The 18085-nt window shown below is 53.3% G+C and overlaps 7 protein-coding genes across 7 annotated transcripts; 3 read left to right on the top strand and 4 right to left on the bottom strand.

The window, feature by feature from the left end:
* Nucleotides 1–308: 308 nt before the first annotated feature.
* On the bottom strand, nt 309–1872 carry BDZ83DRAFT_154452 (uncharacterized protein). Its single transcript, XM_060501347.1, has 4 exons — nt 1711–1872; nt 885–1651; nt 695–823; nt 309–613 (listed from the first exon to the last, which is right to left on the bottom strand). Exons 2-4 carry the CDS (start codon nt 1606–1608, stop codon nt 609–611), a joined length of 858 nt encoding a protein of 285 aa, XP_060358360.1. The 5' UTR covers nt 1609–1651; nt 1711–1872; the 3' UTR covers nt 309–608.
* Nucleotides 1873–2565: 693 nt separating this feature from the next.
* On the bottom strand, nt 2566–3897 carry BDZ83DRAFT_657468 (uncharacterized protein; the record flags this gene model as incomplete). Its single annotated transcript, XM_060510963.1, has 2 exons — nt 2566–3750; nt 3823–3897. 2 exons carry the CDS (start codon nt 3895–3897, stop codon nt 2566–2568), a joined length of 1260 nt encoding a protein of 419 aa, XP_060358359.1.
* A 1027-nt stretch (nt 3898–4924) lies between these two features.
* On the bottom strand, nt 4925–6409 carry BDZ83DRAFT_592500 (uncharacterized protein; the record flags this gene model as incomplete). The annotated part of the gene is made up of 2 exons (XM_060506542.1): nt 4925–5754; nt 5809–6409. The coding sequence occupies 2 exons, from the start codon at nt 6407–6409 to the stop codon at nt 4925–4927; spliced, it is 1431 nt and encodes a 476-aa protein (XP_060358358.1).
* Nucleotides 6410–7879: 1470 nt separating this feature from the next.
* On the top strand, nt 7880–10133 carry BDZ83DRAFT_657466 (uncharacterized protein; the record flags this gene model as incomplete). The annotated part of the gene is made up of 5 exons (XM_060510962.1): nt 7880–7894; nt 8412–8415; nt 8603–8801; nt 9466–9576; nt 9854–10133. 5 exons carry the CDS (start codon nt 7880–7882, stop codon nt 10131–10133), a joined length of 609 nt encoding a protein of 202 aa, XP_060358357.1.
* A 992-nt stretch (nt 10134–11125) lies between these two features.
* Nucleotides 11126–11719, top strand: BDZ83DRAFT_532866 (uncharacterized protein; the record flags this gene model as incomplete). Its single annotated transcript, XM_060503334.1, has 2 exons — nt 11126–11327; nt 11385–11719. Coding segments are annotated over 2 exons (537 nt in total), but the record flags the coding sequence as incomplete, so codon positions are not given.
* Nucleotides 11720–12490: 771 nt separating this feature from the next.
* On the top strand, nt 12491–14919 carry BDZ83DRAFT_641982 (SRP72 RNA-binding domain-containing protein). The gene is made up of 2 exons (XM_060509585.1): nt 12491–13618; nt 13675–14919. The coding sequence occupies exons 1-2, from the start codon at nt 12876–12878 to the stop codon at nt 14858–14860; spliced, it is 1929 nt and encodes a 642-aa protein (XP_060358355.1). The 5' UTR covers nt 12491–12875; the 3' UTR covers nt 14861–14919.
* A 605-nt stretch (nt 14920–15524) lies between these two features.
* Nucleotides 15525–18085, bottom strand: BDZ83DRAFT_592494 (uncharacterized protein; the record flags this gene model as incomplete). Its single annotated transcript, XM_060506540.1, has 1 exon — nt 15525–18085. A coding segment is annotated over one exon (2561 nt), but the record flags the coding sequence as incomplete, so codon positions are not given.

The raw sequence follows: 18085 nt of genomic DNA, 5'->3' as shown, positions 1-18085 counted from the left end.
GTACATGACCTTGCTGGTTGGAAGGCCCTGCAGTGAGTGAGGCTGTGGAAGCCTCTCCATCTGACGAAAGGGGGCGCTGTAGAGAGAAAGCCTCTGGGCCGCCCATGTAGACATTGTTTTCGTCAGAAATACCAGCACTGCCAGAGAGGGCCGGCAGCTGAACGCTATCTTCTCCGACATCGAACGAGAAGTCCCTCCTGTGGCGGTGGGTCCCCAAGGCTCTACGGCCAGACGTGGCCGTCATGACATCCGGGTCGGTACCTGTCGGCCGTTCAAATTTCGGCATGCCAGTTACGGCCGATCTGTCTTCAGCCGATTCCGCGCCGGTATGGGGTGCGTGGTCAGGTCGGTAATGTGCATCGTCATGCTCACCCGTTCGAGACACGGCGGTTTCCTTGGCGGAAGATTCTAGGTTGGCGGTCTGTGCAGATGGTGCTGCTCGCCGTGATAGTCGAGGCTTCATGAACTCCGAGCCAGGCAACCCGTCTGTCTTCTGAAATGATGCTGACTTGTTTGCTTCTTCTTCCGATGAACTATCCCATGCCACGTTGACCGGCGGAAAGATGCCCTCCTTCCTCCTGCGTCTCGAGGCCCGTTGCTGTCGTCGTTCAGCCTTTATCAGACCCTTGCTCAGTTCAACATCGGCATTCTCATCCAAGTTAGGTTGCATTGACACTAGGATGTCAGTACGTACACGGTAAAACTGAGTAGACAGATGTTTCTATGTGCCTACAGAAGGTTTGATGGTTCAGGCGGGGACTTCCAGAGCCTATAGAGATCCGCGTGTTATCTAGGCTACCGGCTTTGCTGGTGCCAAAATCACCTGCGCGTATCCAATTAGCAAACGGAATAGGAGTGCTACCCAATGTTGAAGCGAGAGCTACCTTTCTGAGGACTTTCTTTGGCCTTCTCGACCCTGGCCTTGAAGAGTCGAGATGATCCTGCGCTTCTGTCGACGAGACTGCCAGACCTGGCCAGAACTACTGCACCAACACCCTCAGGCGCTGCATCAACGAGAACTAGTTCCATACGTTTGATCTCAGCGCGGAAGTCAGACTCCTTCGACTCCCACTCCTCAGACATCTTGGTGAACTCTTCAAGACTCTTCAACTTTGTCTCCTTTTCCTCTGCGAGCTCCTGCTCTGTCTTCTTCAGTCGCTCCTGGAGATCCCAGTAACCCTCCAACAAATGTAGGATATAAGAGTTATACTCTCTGGGAACTGGATCGAGAACGTTCTTGGTCATCATCGTGTAGTGTAACGCATTGATCATTTGCTCCAGCGAGAGAGCCCGTTCCGTCTCGTCTCGCTCTTGATACCAGACTGTATCGGCTGGCTCAGTTGGTTCTGCTGGGGATGGCGACAGCCGATGTGAGGACGACTGCGAGCCGTCTGATCTGATGCTTGGGCAGTTGCTTGTGCCCAATTTAGCAGCACTAAGAACATCGAGACTCGCAATGCGAGGGATGGGCTTCCACTGGCGCGATCGAATAGGGGGAACGCCGAGGTCCGGAGCAGAGTCTTCTTCATCGGGAGGCGGATTGCTCAGCGTCAGCTCTGATCTTCTTCGTCGGGGAGGCAACGGTTTTGTCCATAAGAAATCCGCCATATTGGCTCGCTGATGGCAGATATCCGTTGGCAACTGGATTGTGCTAGCGAAGAGTATGTTAACTAAACCGGCATCGAGTACTTTGGTGTCAAGATAACGAACGTGATGAAGTCTAGTGAGGCTTCCAGTGGTGAGGTGAGTTTTAGAACCAATCGTCAGAGACGTAGAAAAGGTGATGTTTTCCGACGGCCTTTTGACGCGTTCCTCGATTGATGTTGACGGCCCAAATTTGACTTTTTCGGAAGGTGAATGCTCTATTCAGATGAGAGAACAGGGGAGAGGTCGGGTTCTGTGTGCTGTTTAAAAATCACCGTGGGCGATTGAGTGAGGTGAAGGACGAGTAAGATATGATGGTAAAGTTTGGATGAGGTATCGCGATGTACGCGGATAGGAGGAAGAAACGAACAAGGGCAGGCGAGGGGTCGAAGTCAGGCGCGTTCAGCCGATTGGAAGTTGCGAGTATATCAGACTAGGCGCGCCTTCCTCCGCTGCTACATGATACGGGAACTTCGAGCAAGGCCAGGAGCTCCTTCCGCCCCGGTATTCTGTTCTCCGGGACGAATACACAAGAGTAGCTGGCCAACCAGACCGCAATGGCCTGGAAGTTTAGCGATGGAACTCTTGCCTCCCTACCCAGCTGTAAGGGCATCCTACTTGGCTGATCATCCCAGAACCCTTTCAACTGCCTCTGGAAACTACGAAGAATATGACGAAGGACGATGTACTTGGCCGATTCAACAATAACTTCACACCACACAATGCCCAGCCTGAACACACCAGTTGCTATAACTAAGTTCACCTTCTATCACGCTAGCCCATGGCGAAAGCTCAGACCTCTCTGGTATCTAAATGAACAGCGTGCGCCATCCGCTGTTTTCCCAAATTCGTCGCGAAGATCGTCTCCATCGTCTTGCCAACTACCAAGATGGTTGCATAAGCGCTCCAGATGTCGAAGCGCTACGAAAACAGGTCCTCTGCTTTCTGCCGCCGACGGCCACGGCCCTCTAACTTGTCAGCGAATAGCTCTTTTCCAGTATTGCCACCACCTCCAAAGCGGCTTGGGAACAGCTCCTTGACGTTCGCACTCGCTGCGCCCCTGATGGAGAATCCAGCACTGGGGCCTTCATTATCGACTCTGTCCCGATCGAATAGGTCCTTCCTGCCGTTGCGGTCGTTGCTCACGCTCATCTTTTGCTGCATGATTCGCGTAGCTTCGTCCGCGCCGTCCATGACTCTGTCCATGTGCGTCTTACCCATCGACGAGCCCTTGATGGGAAACAATTCCTTGGATCTGTTGTCCTCAGCCAGACGATCCTTGATGCCCGATGCCCTTTCCCTATTGTTTCGATTGCTTGCCCTCGGCGCGCGTGCTGCCTCAACGTCCATTGCTGCGTCACCATCCAGATCACGCATAGGCGAAGCGGAACGATTTCGTTGCCGTTTTCCTGCTCCTGATGACCGCCCAGGGAATAGCTCCTTTTCCTGATTGCGAGAGGCATAAGATCGCTCGCCTCGCGGAGTCGAATCTCTTGAGCGAGATCTCGGGTGACGTGCTGGTCTGCGGTCGGCCAGTATGTCCTCATCGTCATCATACATGCTGGCATGGAAAACCTCGGGGCTCGAGTCTCGGTCGCGGTAATTTCTTGCACGGCCATTGCGGCGACGATCATCTCCGTCCCGATTGCGATATCTGTTCCTGTTTCCCTCACGTCGTCTTCTCTCCTCTGGGTCAAATTCGGGATGGAGAAGGTAGAACCGGCTTCGCTCAGCAGCGCCTCGTATCTTCTTGTCCGAAACAACGGCGAATCGGATTTGAAGATTGACGTCTGGGTGGGACGCGACGGCCTTGGCTGGAATTGTCTCCTTAGGAGGCAATTGAGTTACGTCGGCAATCTCAATGGCGCTCAGTGCTGTCAGAGCCTCTTGCGCCGTACTTTCCGACCCAAAGAGCAGGTTTGCGGATTCGTCATCGATCCACTCAACTCTATCTGGAGTACCAAAATGACTCTTCACGTAGGTTTTGATGTCGTCCGTGGTCAATGTGTCCAGACCTCGGATGTGTACCTTGTTTCGTACTATGGTCGAATCTTCTAGTTCGCGTTCGTTCGAGGGAGACGAGGCTGTGGCGGCTTGTGCGATGTTCTGTTGAAGTCAAAGGTTAGCAAGCAAGCAAGCAAATGATATGCAAGTTGCTCCACCAGATGCGCTACGTACTGTGCCTTCACCAATCGTCGCCATCGGAGGTGCGAAGCCGTCGGCGACATCGTCCATGTTGATATCGTAGTCCATGGCGCTTCCGTTCTGGACTTGATCTGCGACGGCGTGCGCTCGTATGGTGGAGGGGTGAAGATGAGGAAGCTGATCGCGAGGTGCTTGACGCGCTCCCGCGAAATCAAGCTTATTCGATCTGTTGTGACTGAGTACTTCGAAGGGGAAGGCTGGGCTGCGGTAACCTAGTCCCAATCTAAAACGAGGCGGGTTTATAGAGAGGAAGAATTGGCCAAGATTATAGAGAAAGAAAGAGGAACTATGTGATTAAAGGACAGTTGATCAACCCGACGTCTACTTGTCGGAGCTCATAGGCCGAACGAGCTTCGGCCGCTTAGCGTCGTGGAGAATGAGGCTGACCGTGCTGAGCGGCACCATTTCCACTTTTGGCTTAGTGGATACGGGGAGCGTACGGCAGGTGGCAGGCACCGTTTTTGGGCACCTGCTGGATCTCACCGGCTACCGAGTCCTGCTCTGCCCGCCAGTTTTACTCCTCCGATCCGGGCTTTACCGGCGTACCACCTCGATTGCACAGGCAGGAGCCATCAATGTTGAGCAAAGAAAGAAAAGAAAGAAAGAAAAAAAAAAACCTGCCACACCGAAAGTTTGCAGTTTCCTTACACCTCAAATTAGGCACAGCATTGTGACAGATGACTTTTGTTCAAAAGACCAAGACTACCTTATCCTACCTTAGACTATCACTAAACTACCTCAAGGACTTTTTGTCTCTTTCCGAATCTCCAATTCCCCTGTACATGTGTAGGAAACTGACCAAGACAGTGCTTCTTCGTGCCCTCAGGCGTAAATAAATGAAATGGGTATAAATGTCCTCTATCAGGTGGATCAACCTTCTATCGTCTCGAGAGACCTCATTCGTGAAGCATTGGCACCAGTGCAGCGCGCAGCGCGCAACATTCGCCCCTGCTGCTTCAACTAAGCGTGCCCTGGACGCCAACCACGCGTCTAAAATGCAGTAAAAACAGATCCCCCAGGCCAAAGTTAGAAGGCGAAGGGGGAAAGCAATGGTAAAGGAAAGAGACTAAGTGTCTCACACAGTCTCCAAACGCCTCCGCGATTCAACTAGACTAGGTAGGCAACTGGTTCGGGGTGTCTTGGTTTGAGAGCCGTCAGAATCGCTGCCTGTTGATGCGGCCGTTAAGCCAGCCGTCCGTGACATCTCGGATGCCGCTCGCTTCAAGTTTGGGAGACTCGGAACAATATCTCCGGCGGAGGGTCGATCATGCTCTTCCATGCGGTCGTCTTCAACTGGGTCGTTTGGATCTAAGAAATGATCGTAAATCCAGCAATTCTCGAGACCCTCTATGAAGATCGGAGAGTTTCGTAGAAAGTGCCATGAAAACTTATCCTGGCGCATGGCTATATATAGAGAATCGATCTTGCCGTTGGCCTCGCAAACGCCGCAAAATTTCTTGAGGAAGTTGAGATCATAATCGCTGTCAACAAGTCTTGAGTCCAGTGGCCTGAGCATGGGAAGCCCTTGGAGCTTTTCTGCGTCGCAAAGCTTGGCCTGTAGAGGCATCCAGGATCTTCCTCTGAGTAGGCTACCGAAAGACTTTGTGACAGCCTCGATGAAAGAGTCACTATCTGGGCCGCCGACTACTACAGTCCGATGAAGCCCTCGGGACAAGCAGCGCTTGTAGGCGTTGGTGTCTCTTTCGAATGGGAAAGGCTGAGAGGCTGTCGGAAGAAGTGAGATATGAACTGTCCAGGCCCCGCAGTTGCTTGAACTCATATTGGAATCGGTCGCGCTGATGGCTGGCGAGATACAGGCAGCTTCTCCTGGGTTGTATTCGTCATCGGGCTGCGAACACAGAGTGGCTACTAGCGGCTGTTGTGGGTTGGAGGCCACCACGGCGTCTGGTCGTCCCAAGGTTGCTTCCTCTGTCATGGTAGGGACCTGGCCACCTCGACTGGCTAAAGAATCATGGTCTGACTCTAGCTGTTCCAGTCTCTCTTCGATGCTTTCGTCGGCGTCGAAAAGCTCCATTTGTCGATTGCTGACGCTCTCCAACTCCCCGCTGACACGTTCCATGTGTTCTGATTGAGAACGCAGGGTTTCCCGGAGATGAGAGGTTTGACGCTCAAGCTGCTCAACAGACTGCCATACTCTGTTGATATTGCGATAGGAACCCTTGATCTCCTGGCCTATTTCTTCACGGCTTTTGTCGACGAGGTCCTCTAGCTCGCTCACTCTGGCAACGACGGTTCCAAGGCCGCCTTGTCTCTGCTGGTCAAGTTGATCTTCAAGGCCTTGAAGTCGCTGCTTCAGAAGCTCCACCTCCTCTCTGGTCGACGACGGCTCCGGGGTCTTGACATGATAACAGGCCATGTGCCCACAGTCGCAACTAGCGCCGGGCGTAGATCGGTTGAGAGAAAAGTGAACACAAGCGCATCGTTGGCCTTTGATGCCAGGGACCAGCAATATGTAGCGGCACTGACCCTGGGGTAGAGTTTTCTCATCGACACGGCCAGTTGGGCCTTGCAACGGCGAAGGAGATGAAGTCGTCGACATGAAGGGTGAGTTGGGGCTAATAATCTTCGTGACAAGCTTTCTTCGGATGAGACCAGCTGCTGCTAAAACAGCAGGGGTTGAGTAGAGTGCGACTACAGTTGAGTATGCCAGTCACTGTTGGGGTGAGAATGCCAGTAACTCAGAGAGGGCGAGGAGCGGGAGACACTGAATACGATGCAGCGAGGATGAATGGTCGAGCCATGGAATGGATGGCGAATGTTGGCAGTTCAAGGTCGGCGGTGGTGGTCGGAAATGCAGAAGACCAACCCAGAAGTATTGGCTTGATCAGGTAGCGAAGGGCGAGTAAACAGAAGAGGAAGTCTAATGCTGTGAGGATTGGCGGGGACGGCTCTTTAGATAGTAGGCCAAAAACCGGGAGGTGGACCGGGACCGGGAAGATCAAGGCGTGGGTCTGGTCGAGGTGCCTAGATTCGGGGTTCGATGTCTGGGGTAAGGTAGAATACCTTACTTAGCAGGAACCGAGTTGGGAGTTGCGATACGCGACGAGATGGGTATCTCGTCGTACAGCAGAAGAAGCACGGGATGATGGGCCCAGCGGGGCGGAGGAGTGGGAATATGATACGGACAGCGGTGGCAGGACTTGTGCGGGCAACGTGTGTTGTAAGTTGTAGACGCGGATGTGGACGTGGCTGTTCGTTGGTACTAGAAGACAATGAGTGTACTCGGTACTCAGTAAGGTACGCAGTACTCAGTTTGAGTGAACAAGGCGGATGGGAATGACTGGGGTTGCGATTAGGGAGAATAAGGTCGGGAGAGTCATGGTATCGTAAGGTAGACAAGGCGATTGTAATACATGAGATGCGGCGATTCAGGTTGAGAACAGGAAGGGCGAGGGTGAAGACAAGGTAGTGGGCCTCGAGAGATGGACGGGCAAAAGTTGCAAATGTGGGCGGAGCGGAAAGGAAGTGGCATTGGATGGAGATAAAAAGGCGTGTCGTGTCGAAGGGGCAAGGGGGGGTGGGCAGGCCGCAGGGTGACAGGGGGGGGAGTCTAGGGAAGAGAAGCCGAGAAGGGGAGCGGGTTGTCAAGTTTTGCAGCACCTACGGATGTTCCTTTGAATATCCATCCGTTCACTCTTACGGCACAGTGTGGACCGGGGTGTGTGTGGGATTCCCCGGCGTGCAAAAGAGGCTTGGGAAGAGAGCAAACACAAGAGACTTGACGACAGAATAAAAAGAGAAAAATCAGGGTCGCTTGCGTGGTGAGGATGGCGAGGTGAGGTCTAATTCCGTAGGGAGGGATGGGCGCGATGCAGCGCGCATTGCAGTGCAGACGGGGCCATGGCAGATATCCGTCGATGATTCGAGGGCCGGATTCGTCAGGGCCAGGAAGAATGAGGGAATTGGGGTTCGTCGCAAAGTGCGAAAGGGCGAGGCTGGCCTGATTAAGGTAGGTAAAGTACCTTCCATTAGGTAGGTTCCGGCTGCCCGTACGGCGTACCTGAGATGCATGGCTGCTATTGAGGTAAGGTAGCTAAAAGAGCATTGGTAACATTCGTAGTTCCCGTCTGCTCCCAAGTTTCTCTGTCGTTGTCCTTTCCTATCGTTCTCTTTTGACCGCCACTGCCCATCTACCTTATTCTACCTTAGCTTCTACCTCAGTATGAGACTATGAGTGTGCGGATACTCCGTTCCTACGAATACGTAGTACACTAATACTACTACATCTCACGGGGAAGCGGGAAGCGGCAGGCGGGAAAGTGGACTATTCGCGCGGGATTGGGGGTGAGGGGGACCACTGGGGGGACCGGGGGGGGAGGGGGAGGGGCCGAGGGTATGATTTCATTCGCAGGGGAAACATAAAGGTTGGGGGCTTCCTTACCTAACCTACCTAGGTCCACGGGTACCTTCATTCCACTCGCACTAGCCGTTCCCCTAGAAAGCCAATCAAAAGATACAAACTATTTGGCTAGGAGACACTTGCAAATTCAAGTACTTCCCACCAGGAGAGATACTTATGGAAACTACTGCCCGTACCGTAGGTAGGTAAGATAATAGGCAGGAATCCCACACCAGCCGTGGCATGCCGCGCCGTTTTTCAACATGACAGTTCAGGTTATCAATCAGCTCAACCAAATGGAATCCCCAAACACCTCACGGCCAAACCATCAACACCAGCGACACGGTGGCAAGTCGTTGCGCACATCTTGCAATACCGTACATGTGTGACTAGAAGGAGTTCTTATCGATCGTGGTGTAAAATTGAGAGACAGAGAGAGAGAGAGTAATAAGGAAAGCAAGATATCAACGTTGGCCTTGACCTCACCCGACGCCCGCAGCCCGCACGCAATTCGCCGCCATCATACCGACATCTTCACTCGCGCCAGACGGTTGCCATGTGGTGCAAGACGGTTATTCCTGGTTTCGTCAAGGTACGGATACCAAAGGCAGGCAAGCATCCAAGGAAAAGCAAGAGCCCTCCCACGCTCTCCCGTCGGCGCCCACCCATGTGCGCCCGTCAGATGCTCGAGAGACAGCCTCTGAGTGGTCCATGTGGGGGACCAACCAGATAAGACGCACTGCAACCATCAAAGTCTTACCAACCCAATGGAAGACGCAGATATCCTCCATGTGTGCCTGCTCGATGCTCTGTACCTACTCATTGTCAGATTGCGTGCAGAGTACCTCACCTTGCACTCTCTGACTGATATGAACCTTTGCTGCTGTTGGGTACCGGTATCCGTGGGTGCCAATTATTTCACATGTGCAATCATGTCTTGTGCCCCTTCCACGTCAACCACCCGTGAGAGGATGGAACGGCTGCGGGCGCTGGTGGGCAGGGGTCCGATTGCAGTCGGCCGGTTCGGACGTGGAATTCTCGCACTCGACACCTGATGGACCGAAATCGCTCAGTAGTCGAGTCTATCCTGAGTCTTGAGTCCTTACTTCGCTGCGTTATTTCCTTCCCATCAAGATGGCATTGCCGCCGACTTTCGGCCATCCAGGTTGACGCTAGATAGGGACCCTGCGATACCTTAGGTACCTGTATCACAGCCTCGCATGCGCAGATTGAGACGACTCTTCCTCTGGGTACAGAGTACTCCGTACTGATACCCATGTCTCTGTTGCTTTCGAGACATCTTCCCCTTCGTCTGAGCTCACGAACAACGTTCCCACCTACCTAGGCCATGGGACAATGAGACACCAGTATTGCGACGATGCATCGCCCCGCCATCCGTGCTGTGCACTTCATACGAACATAGCAAGGCGATTGGCGGCATCTGATTCTGTGAAGATAACCCAGGGGTGCACAGCAGACCGGAGCATGAAAGTGTGCATCGGTGAGGTAGGCCGCTATCTGCATCTCTACCTTAGTTTCGTCCAGATCAACGAGACCGACCGCCTCGAGCTGCCGACGTCACGTCCTGCTGCTTTCGCAAAGTTAAATGATGAATATCAATACAACTTGACCTTATTCTTCAAGGTACAATGTATTTCACCGAAGACTGGACACAATCGCGAGACTCGGTGAGACCTCCCGAGCATGCCATTGGTCCACTGTCTACCATGGCGACTGGCTTCCTTGCGGGAACGCCATCCGATCCCGACCTTTATTCGAACCCAACGCGCCAACTCCCTTATTTTCATGGCCCATTCCCAGACTGACCCTTGTCGGCTCTGGCAACCCTGGATTTGGAAAGCCCTGCTTTGGTACCTGGTCCCATCTGCCTTATCAACGATTCAACGCTTCTACCGGCGGATAACGGATGCGAACCCGATATGCTCGATTAACTCACAGCCGCGGCGCTGAGCGAGGCCGCCCATCCTCCATGTCGTCGAGGCAAGGATGGTGAGCGTGGCAGGCACGCGTGGCAAGCTCAAACCACATGCATTTGACATATGCCAACCCGAATCAGACGTTTGACAATTTGCGAACGAGCTGACTTTCTTCGATAATAAGTAGCTCGAAGCTTCGAGCAGAGCGACAGACCGAATACAAACGCTATGTCTCCTTCCCGGCAACTAAGACCTGCGGCAGGCTGCTGAACCCCATTATATGCACACCTCAAGACGGGTCAATGTCATTGCTTTGCTGGTCAAAATGCGCGTTGCACCTGTTGCCGTTTAAGAGTTGCATTCCTAACCAAACTCCAAGCTGAGGTTATGCCATAGGATCGACAGGCTAGCTGCGTATTGCCGTCCACGATGGGCTACTCCTCAAAGGATTCAACTTTGACAGAGAGGCATTTTTCCTCTGTCGAGGTACCTGCCGATTGCACTTACTTGTGTCCCTACAGGCAACTAAGGATTTTGTGCGTGTCAGCAATATCGTGATGATAGCGTCGGCAGGATTCAAGCCTGTGGCATTTTTTGGTCTCCTCCCACATTCCCATCCTTGGAACTCGATGACTTCTCCCCCATGTGCCGTGGACGTTTTCACCGGAGTTGACAACAGGAATGTGAGTATTCCTTCGAGCAATCCCTCAGCATTGCCGGACAATCCGCCGATGATGTACCAGGATTGCTTGGTACGGCGGTTACAGGACCAACCAAAATGCTTCGTTTTCCCTGGTTCCCAGCAGCGCGCCTCCCACCAATAGCCCAGCCTCGTCCGTTGTCACAAATGTCTGGACTCCCCTCATCAAGATCTTTAGGAGATGAGTTGGATGCAGAAACATCCGAAATGCAGCACTCATCTTCATCTGCAGATTGAACACAGAATAAGGCTGACTTGGTCGGAAATCACGATCCCAAAATGGCCTGTTTTGGCGACACCATCGACTCACTTCTGGAGACATATTCCAAGTGTCTGTCTCTCCTGAAGGGCCTGAAGGGAGCTCGTAACAACAAGCAGCCTCGCCAACTTCGAAGGAGCATTCGCTCTGACAGGTCCAAGGTCCGAAGTGTATACTCTTCGAAGCTGTCCGTGGCCGGGAGTCATCTTGAAAAGGGCGACGGTGCGTATTTCTGCGTGTAGCGACTTTTCAAACCCGTACACTAATATACCACAACAGCCGTGGCTCGATCTTCTGTGCGAAGAGTGATTAAGCGTCTTACATCGGCCACGACGAACTTGCTTCATCTCATGACCAGAGGCCAGAACCCGCTCATTGACTACCAGTCACTAAAGACTCTGTCCAACTCATCACGTGTCGATGCTGTCAAAGCGATCAATGACCTGTCACGGAGACTTAGCACCCCATCCTTGAAGTCTAGCTCTTCTGGGCCAAGTAAGAGGAACAAGCACCCGAAGAGGATACTTGCGGCAGACAGCAAGTCCAAGTTGAAGGATAAGGAAGCCTCGGAGCGCAAACTTCTCAAGGCTGCCGCGGAGGCGCCCGAAACAGAGACCAAACCTGGAGAACCTGCCTATATACAGCACCTCAAAGCCGAGAAACGTATGTCCATGGCAACGATGTCATCAGGCAGCACCAAGCTTGGCGAGATTGCCCCCAACAAGCTGCGACGAAGGCCGTCGGAAAAACCGGCATCGACGGATCAGTTTAGTGTTGCGCCAACATACCCGTTGAGGCCTTACCATCAGCCAGAGGTCAAACGCAAAAGGCTGTGGGGGCTTTTTGGGTGATGATGAACTCGCATCTTTATGAACGGCGTTTACTCTGCTCATCAATCCTGGGAGCCACAGAATGGAGTCTGCACAAGGCACAAGGCACAGAAACGTATGATGCAGTAACATAAAATCCAAACCGGGCAGCTATAACGGGGAACAATATGATGAGACATGGTTTATGAGAATAACTATATACGCAAACTATCACGCTGATCTAGGCGGATAGGAAGGCCAGATATGAGTATCTAAAATAGCACACAGGTTTTAGGCGAGGGGCTTTGCATTGCGATCCAACCGCGGGGAAGAAGTAATAATCTACATATTGATGATGAGAGGAAATCCTCGACCAAAGCCGCACACACCCGGGGTATCATACATGGATACACGAATCAGAAACGGCAAGGTTGTGTGACTTTGAGTCTAGTAGTACCTTATTGTTTATTTCACCCGGCCAAACCTCATATAGCTGTCGGGAGGGGTTCATACTACCCGTGCTGTTGGGAAAAAACCATTTGGAAAGAGAAAATAAAAACAAAGTAAAGAAAGCCAGCAGCTTTCAGGGCAATCCAAACCCAAAAGTACTCTCGAGTACAAACGCACGCAATCTGTGCGGAGGGCTACAAGTGGAACACCTGAGCTGACAGCGCTGAACGTCACTGGCTCTGCCCCACCATCCACATCGACGTCGATTCCCCATCCACCCTCGAATGGGCCCAAGCGTGTCTTCAACTCGATATCGCCTGTCGCAACGTGCTCACACGACGACGCCTAGAACGACGGCCGAACACCTCAACTCAATCGCTGGCTGTCGCCTGGAGTCTATCGCCATTGGACGGTCGATTAAAGCTACGGAGGAGTGGCAGAACATGCAGCACCGCCCCTACTAAATCATCACCACACATTCCTCGCTGCCGACGCCGCCCCTCACCTCACGATGCCTTCAGATCCCGCCGCGAACCTTAGCGCCCTGCTGCGCGCAGCTTCTATCGAAGACCATGAAGAGGTCCTCAAGGCCGCCAATGCTTCTCTGAAAGCCTCCAAGACTGACATCGTTGCTCAACGCACCCGCGTTGTGGCCCTCCTCAAACTCGACCGCTTCGACGACGCCCTCCGTGCGATTGCCGACGGCGGCGACAAACTCGAGGACGCTAGTCTTCTGGAAAAGGCCTATGCACTTTACAAGACGGGAAAGCTGCAAGAGGCTCGCGAGGTCGCCAATTCCAAACCCCAGCGAAGCTTCCGCCACCTGGTTGCTCAGGTGGCCTACCGAGCCGAAGACTTCAAGGACGCGCTCGATGTCTACAGCAGCCTGTTGGAGGATGAACAAGGAGAGGAGAGCGACCTCAAGATCAACCAGTTGGCGTCCGCTGCTCAGCTGGAATGGAAGGTTTCCAACAGCCTCGACGGCGAAGACACGCCTATTCCCGCCGCCGAGGATGCCGACACCTTCGAACTTGCCTACAACATTGCCTGTGGTATGATTGCTCGCGGCGAGCTCTCCGAAGCCACGAAACTTCTCCAGAAAGCACTGCGACTTTGTGATGACTCCGAAGAGCTCTCCGAAGACGATAAGAAGGCTGAGATGACTCCCATCATGGTCCAGCAGGTATATGTCTACACCAGATTAGGCAAGACCGAGGAAGCTCTCGCGATCCAGAAGCGACTATCCATTTCAGAGTAGGTTGGCCCAAAATTCTTTCTACAGGTGGGTTTTGCTGACCGACTTTACCCAGGGACTCTGATGCCGAGTCTCGACTGATTGCGCTGAACAACACCTCAGCTCTTGCGACTGAAGTAGACAACCCATATCTGGCCCAGCGCAAGTTCGACACCGCAGCAACCCTCAGCAAGCAGGCGAAGCTTTTCAAGTATCAAGAAAGCCAGTTGAAGCAGAACAAGTACATTCTTGGCCTGCAAGCTCAAAAGTTTGATGGTGTGTATGAAAAGTCGTCAAAGGCACTTGCAAAGGCTTCGCCAACAGTGTCTGTCGACACAAACGGTCTTTCGGCCATCAATGCCACAGCCTTTGCTTTGCGTCGCTCCAAGGCGGTTGAAGTAAAAGAGGTTCTTCCCTTGATTGAGAAGCGCCCCACAGATGTCGGTCTGCTCCTCACCATAATACAGCTCTACCTCACAGCGAACAACCCCGGTGCTGCGTTGTCCGTCCTTGAGCGCTTCCTGCAGAATCTGGAGGAGCATGGACCATCAGAAGTGCGCTTCTCTCCCGGTCTGGTTGCCCTAACTGTCTCTCTCTATAGACAACAGGGCCGCCACAGCAACATACGATCAGAGCTAGCAAAGGCATCGTCCTTCTGGGAGAAGCATGATGGTCGCCACGTCGACTCTCTCCTCCGTGGCGCCGGTTCGGAGCTCCTCAAGTCGTCTGAGCCCACGGACCTTGCAGCTGCTGGTGCTGCGTTCGAGAAGCTCTGCCAAAAGCCTACTGCGGACCCTATTGCCGCCGCTGGCCTCGTGGCATCCTTCGCCACATCAGACAGAGCAAAGGTGACACCTCACCTCGCTGGTCTGCCTCCCATTGACGACCTCCTCCAGGGGGTCAACGTCGACGAGCTCGTCAGCAATGGCGTCGCTACCACTGCGCCGGCAGCCAGCCAGGCCAAGAAGCGCCGCCTCGATCAGCCCGCCGACGCAAGCAACAAGAAGAAGAGAAGAAGAAAGCTGCCCAAGGACTATGTTGAAGGCAAGAAGATGGATCCTGAGCGCTGGCTGCCCCTCCGCGACCGATCCTCGTACCGTCCCAAGGGTAAAAAGGGCAAGAAGAAGGCCCAGGAGGCAACACAAGGTGGCTTCGTCAAGGAGGAGGAGACGTTGGAGTTGGCCGGTGGCGCAGGATCGGTCAAAGTCGAAAAGGCGCCGACGACGTCGTCTAACAAGAAGAAGAAGAAGGGCAAGAAATGAGAAAAGTTGCATTAGGCCTCAGTAGCCCCTCTATTAAGAACATGCTGAAGGCCATGCTTATCCTCCCATGGCTGCAGTACCAAAATAAGAAAGTCTATTACTGATCCTTTCACGATCAAGCATCTACGAATACGAGTCGAGTTTGAGAGGTTACTGGCAAAAGGCTATTGGGGAAGAAGGGGTCTTGTGTGATTGTTTAGGCGCTCTACTCTACCATATACATCTTTCTGTATCTGAGGCCAACATTGTAACGGTCGATTACGGGGCCAAAGTCTAGAATCCTTCCACCACTCACCCATGAAGCCACCCACGGTACACACCTACCGCTCTAGATCGGTTACACTTCGCCACTTCATCGGAGCATGGTTGTTGACAGTAGAAAGAAGCAATTTTGAGTGACAGCCAAGGAGCGCGCTGCCGGCCCCTCCCTGCGCATCCTTTTATGATGATGCTGTCTTTCCTATGGCCACTTCCTGCTCGTCCCTCTCTATCAAATCACTAGCTACCCTTTTTCTCGCTCGCTGGTATCTTTTGTTTTCTCCTGACTCATCCCCAGATTCGCATCATCCGATGTCAACTAGTTCTACAATGTCGGCATGGTATTCTTCAACATAAAAAGTTGCCTTTGGAAGTTCTGCCTCTCCCTCTAGATTGTGAGACCTAGCTAGGCCTTGACTGCTTGCACAGGGGGGCTAGGCAGCCGTTGCATCTCAGCACCCCTCTCGTCTTCCTCCTCCTTCTCCTCCATCTGGGGTTCCAAGGGCGTCGAAGGCTCGGACGGGGTTGCTAGTGGAGTTGCCAGAGCAGCAGAGATGGGCTTTGGACTTATGATCAGCTGAGCGCTGGGTATGGGCTGTGGGCTGACGATTTGCGGACTGCTCACAGCCGCCTCGTTCTCTTCTTCATCTCCGGACTCATTCTCGATTGGAGGAAGCGGTGTCCTTCTTCCCTCGGAGAAACTGACTGCTGCCTCGCTCTCGCCATCGGATGGCACCGAGAGGTGCCCGCCGAAGGCGGGTGCTTTGGATGCGTGTGCTGAAGAATACTTGCGATGAAGTTCACGGAAGCTCCTGGCCGTGGCAGTGCTGGCGCTGGCGGCTGATTCTCTTCTTTCTGTGGGTTCCAGCGAATCATTCAGAGCGTCGTGGTAGTCTTCTGCGACACTGATGGGGGATGCGGGTTCGTCTTGCTTTCGCTGCTTCATACGCTCCTCCGGTGTGAGTTGCTGTAGCTCGGAGCCGAAATTGATAACGGACGCCTTCTTTCCGTGTACCACAAAACTGCCGGAACCCCTGGTGAGCACGTCCTCACGGCTAGTGTCATCCGCGCCGCTGCCGGAGATGATTTCCTTGCCCTTTCTGCTGCGGTGGTGTGAAAGATGGCCAGCACTTTCTCTGAGTGTGCGTTGGAGGCTTCGCCGGATCTTGGTCTTGTCTTGTTTATCGATTGAGCCAGGCGTATCTCGCGACTCCGAGGCATCTCCAGGTTCAGAGAAAGATCCCGTCCGCTTCCGTTCCGGGGGGATTCGCCCGCGAGAACCCGACTCGAGCAGACCGGCTTGCTGTAGTAGAGCCCGCTCGTTTGCATCGACGTCGTCATGTCGGTCATTGTCTGCAGACTGTTCGGCGGCCTTGCCTCTCTTCTGCGTTGAATGCTGTTGCGGGCTGTAGAAGGTCGGCTCGCCAGATGACTGGCTGGAGCTGGAACCAGGTCTCTGAGGCTGGACACGCTCCGCCGACTTGGAAACCTTTGAGTCCCATGAATTTTGATGCTTGTGTGGGCTGAAAGTAGCACTGGTAGGCGGGGTTTGATAAGCTTCAGTGACGGGAGAGTCGGGCTCTGCCTGCGGAGTCTTCGAAGGTTGAATTGTTGAGACCGCAGCGGATGATCGCCTGCGCCTGCGTGCCACGCTATTTGCCGACACGGCGTCGAGAATAGAGGGCCTTTCTTTGGGAGAGGGTGATGTCTCACGAGGCTCTCGGCCGTTTTGAGTTGTGGTAGGAGTAAGACCCCGAAGACTCTGCTCCTCAGCTAGATCCTTCAACAGAACATCCCGATGACACATTGATTTCCACATGTCCATGCGAGTCCACTTGATCTTGACATCCATGTGAGCTGCAGCTGATAGGATCTGATCTCTGGTTTTGCCCTGAATAGGCGATAGAATCTGAAGGTGCCGGGCGTTCCTCAAATGTCCTTCTAATTCTTGCTCCTTCAGAGCAATTTCTTCATCGCCTTTGGCGACTGCGTCCATCATAGTTTGCCGTCGCTGCGCCTGGATGGACTCGGCCTCTTTGTGGTCAATCTTGCCTCTAACAATGCTTACATCGCCTGTTGGAGTCTGAATTACTTGAGCAGAGGCCGAACTGCCGAGTCTCCTAATGCCGCGCCGACTTTGACCCTCGTAATTGCCTCCCACGACGCCCCTCATGCGAACGCCTGACGTCGTAAAAGCCGCCGCATAGTTCAGCTTGGCTAGCCAATCATTCATCTCTTCCTCATTATCGGCTAGGAGAACTTCCTCCACATAACCGCTGGGCTGAGAATATTTGAAGGCGTTCTTATGCTTCTTATAGGTGGAATCGACGAGCGCAACAGCTTCCTTAGTCGGCAGATACCCATCTGGTTTGAACTCCGGAAGAGGTGGCTTGAAGGTGATTGGCTCACCATCGAAACCCTGCTTGACGTGAGACTCGTACTGGTGCATTAGGTTTTTAATCCAAGTGGTGTTGCGGAAAAAGTAGAGTTGAGCGCCTGTGAGAATGGCTCCCCATTCCTGCCACGGTGACCTCGTCTTCTTCTTCTTGACATCTTTGCGCCACAGGAGCCCGACCTTGGTGATCTTGATGTCAACAACGCCCTGGGCCGCCTCGGCCGGGTTGCTGGAGCCCTTGTCATCGCGGAAAGCATCAGGCCGAGACCTGGCCGACACGATCTGCAACACCCCGGTTCTGAAGAACGTTCTCTGAAGCTCCTTGACGTTTAGATCTTTTGCCGTCCCTAAATAGTTGTAATGGTCCTCGAGTTCCATTACGTCTTTGAGACTCGGTCGCAAGATATCCAGCTTGCCGTCTATTATAAGTGTGTAAGGATCAAGAGGCTCCCGGTTCGACCGCTTGGCCGTAGTTTCCGGTGTGCCTCCTGGGAAAATCGTCTTCCGCTTGGCCCTGTTTGCCAAAAGTCGATCGCTGTTGAGGTCTAGGTCATCCTCGACATGAATGAAAG

This window comes from Colletotrichum acutatum (assembly GCF_030867785.1).
Source record: "Colletotrichum acutatum strain CBS 112980 chromosome Unknown BDZ83scaffold_192, whole genome shotgun sequence".
Lineage (NCBI taxonomy): Eukaryota > Fungi > Ascomycota > Sordariomycetes > Glomerellales > Glomerellaceae > Colletotrichum > Colletotrichum acutatum.
This window is presented reverse-complemented; position numbering and strand designations above follow the sequence as displayed.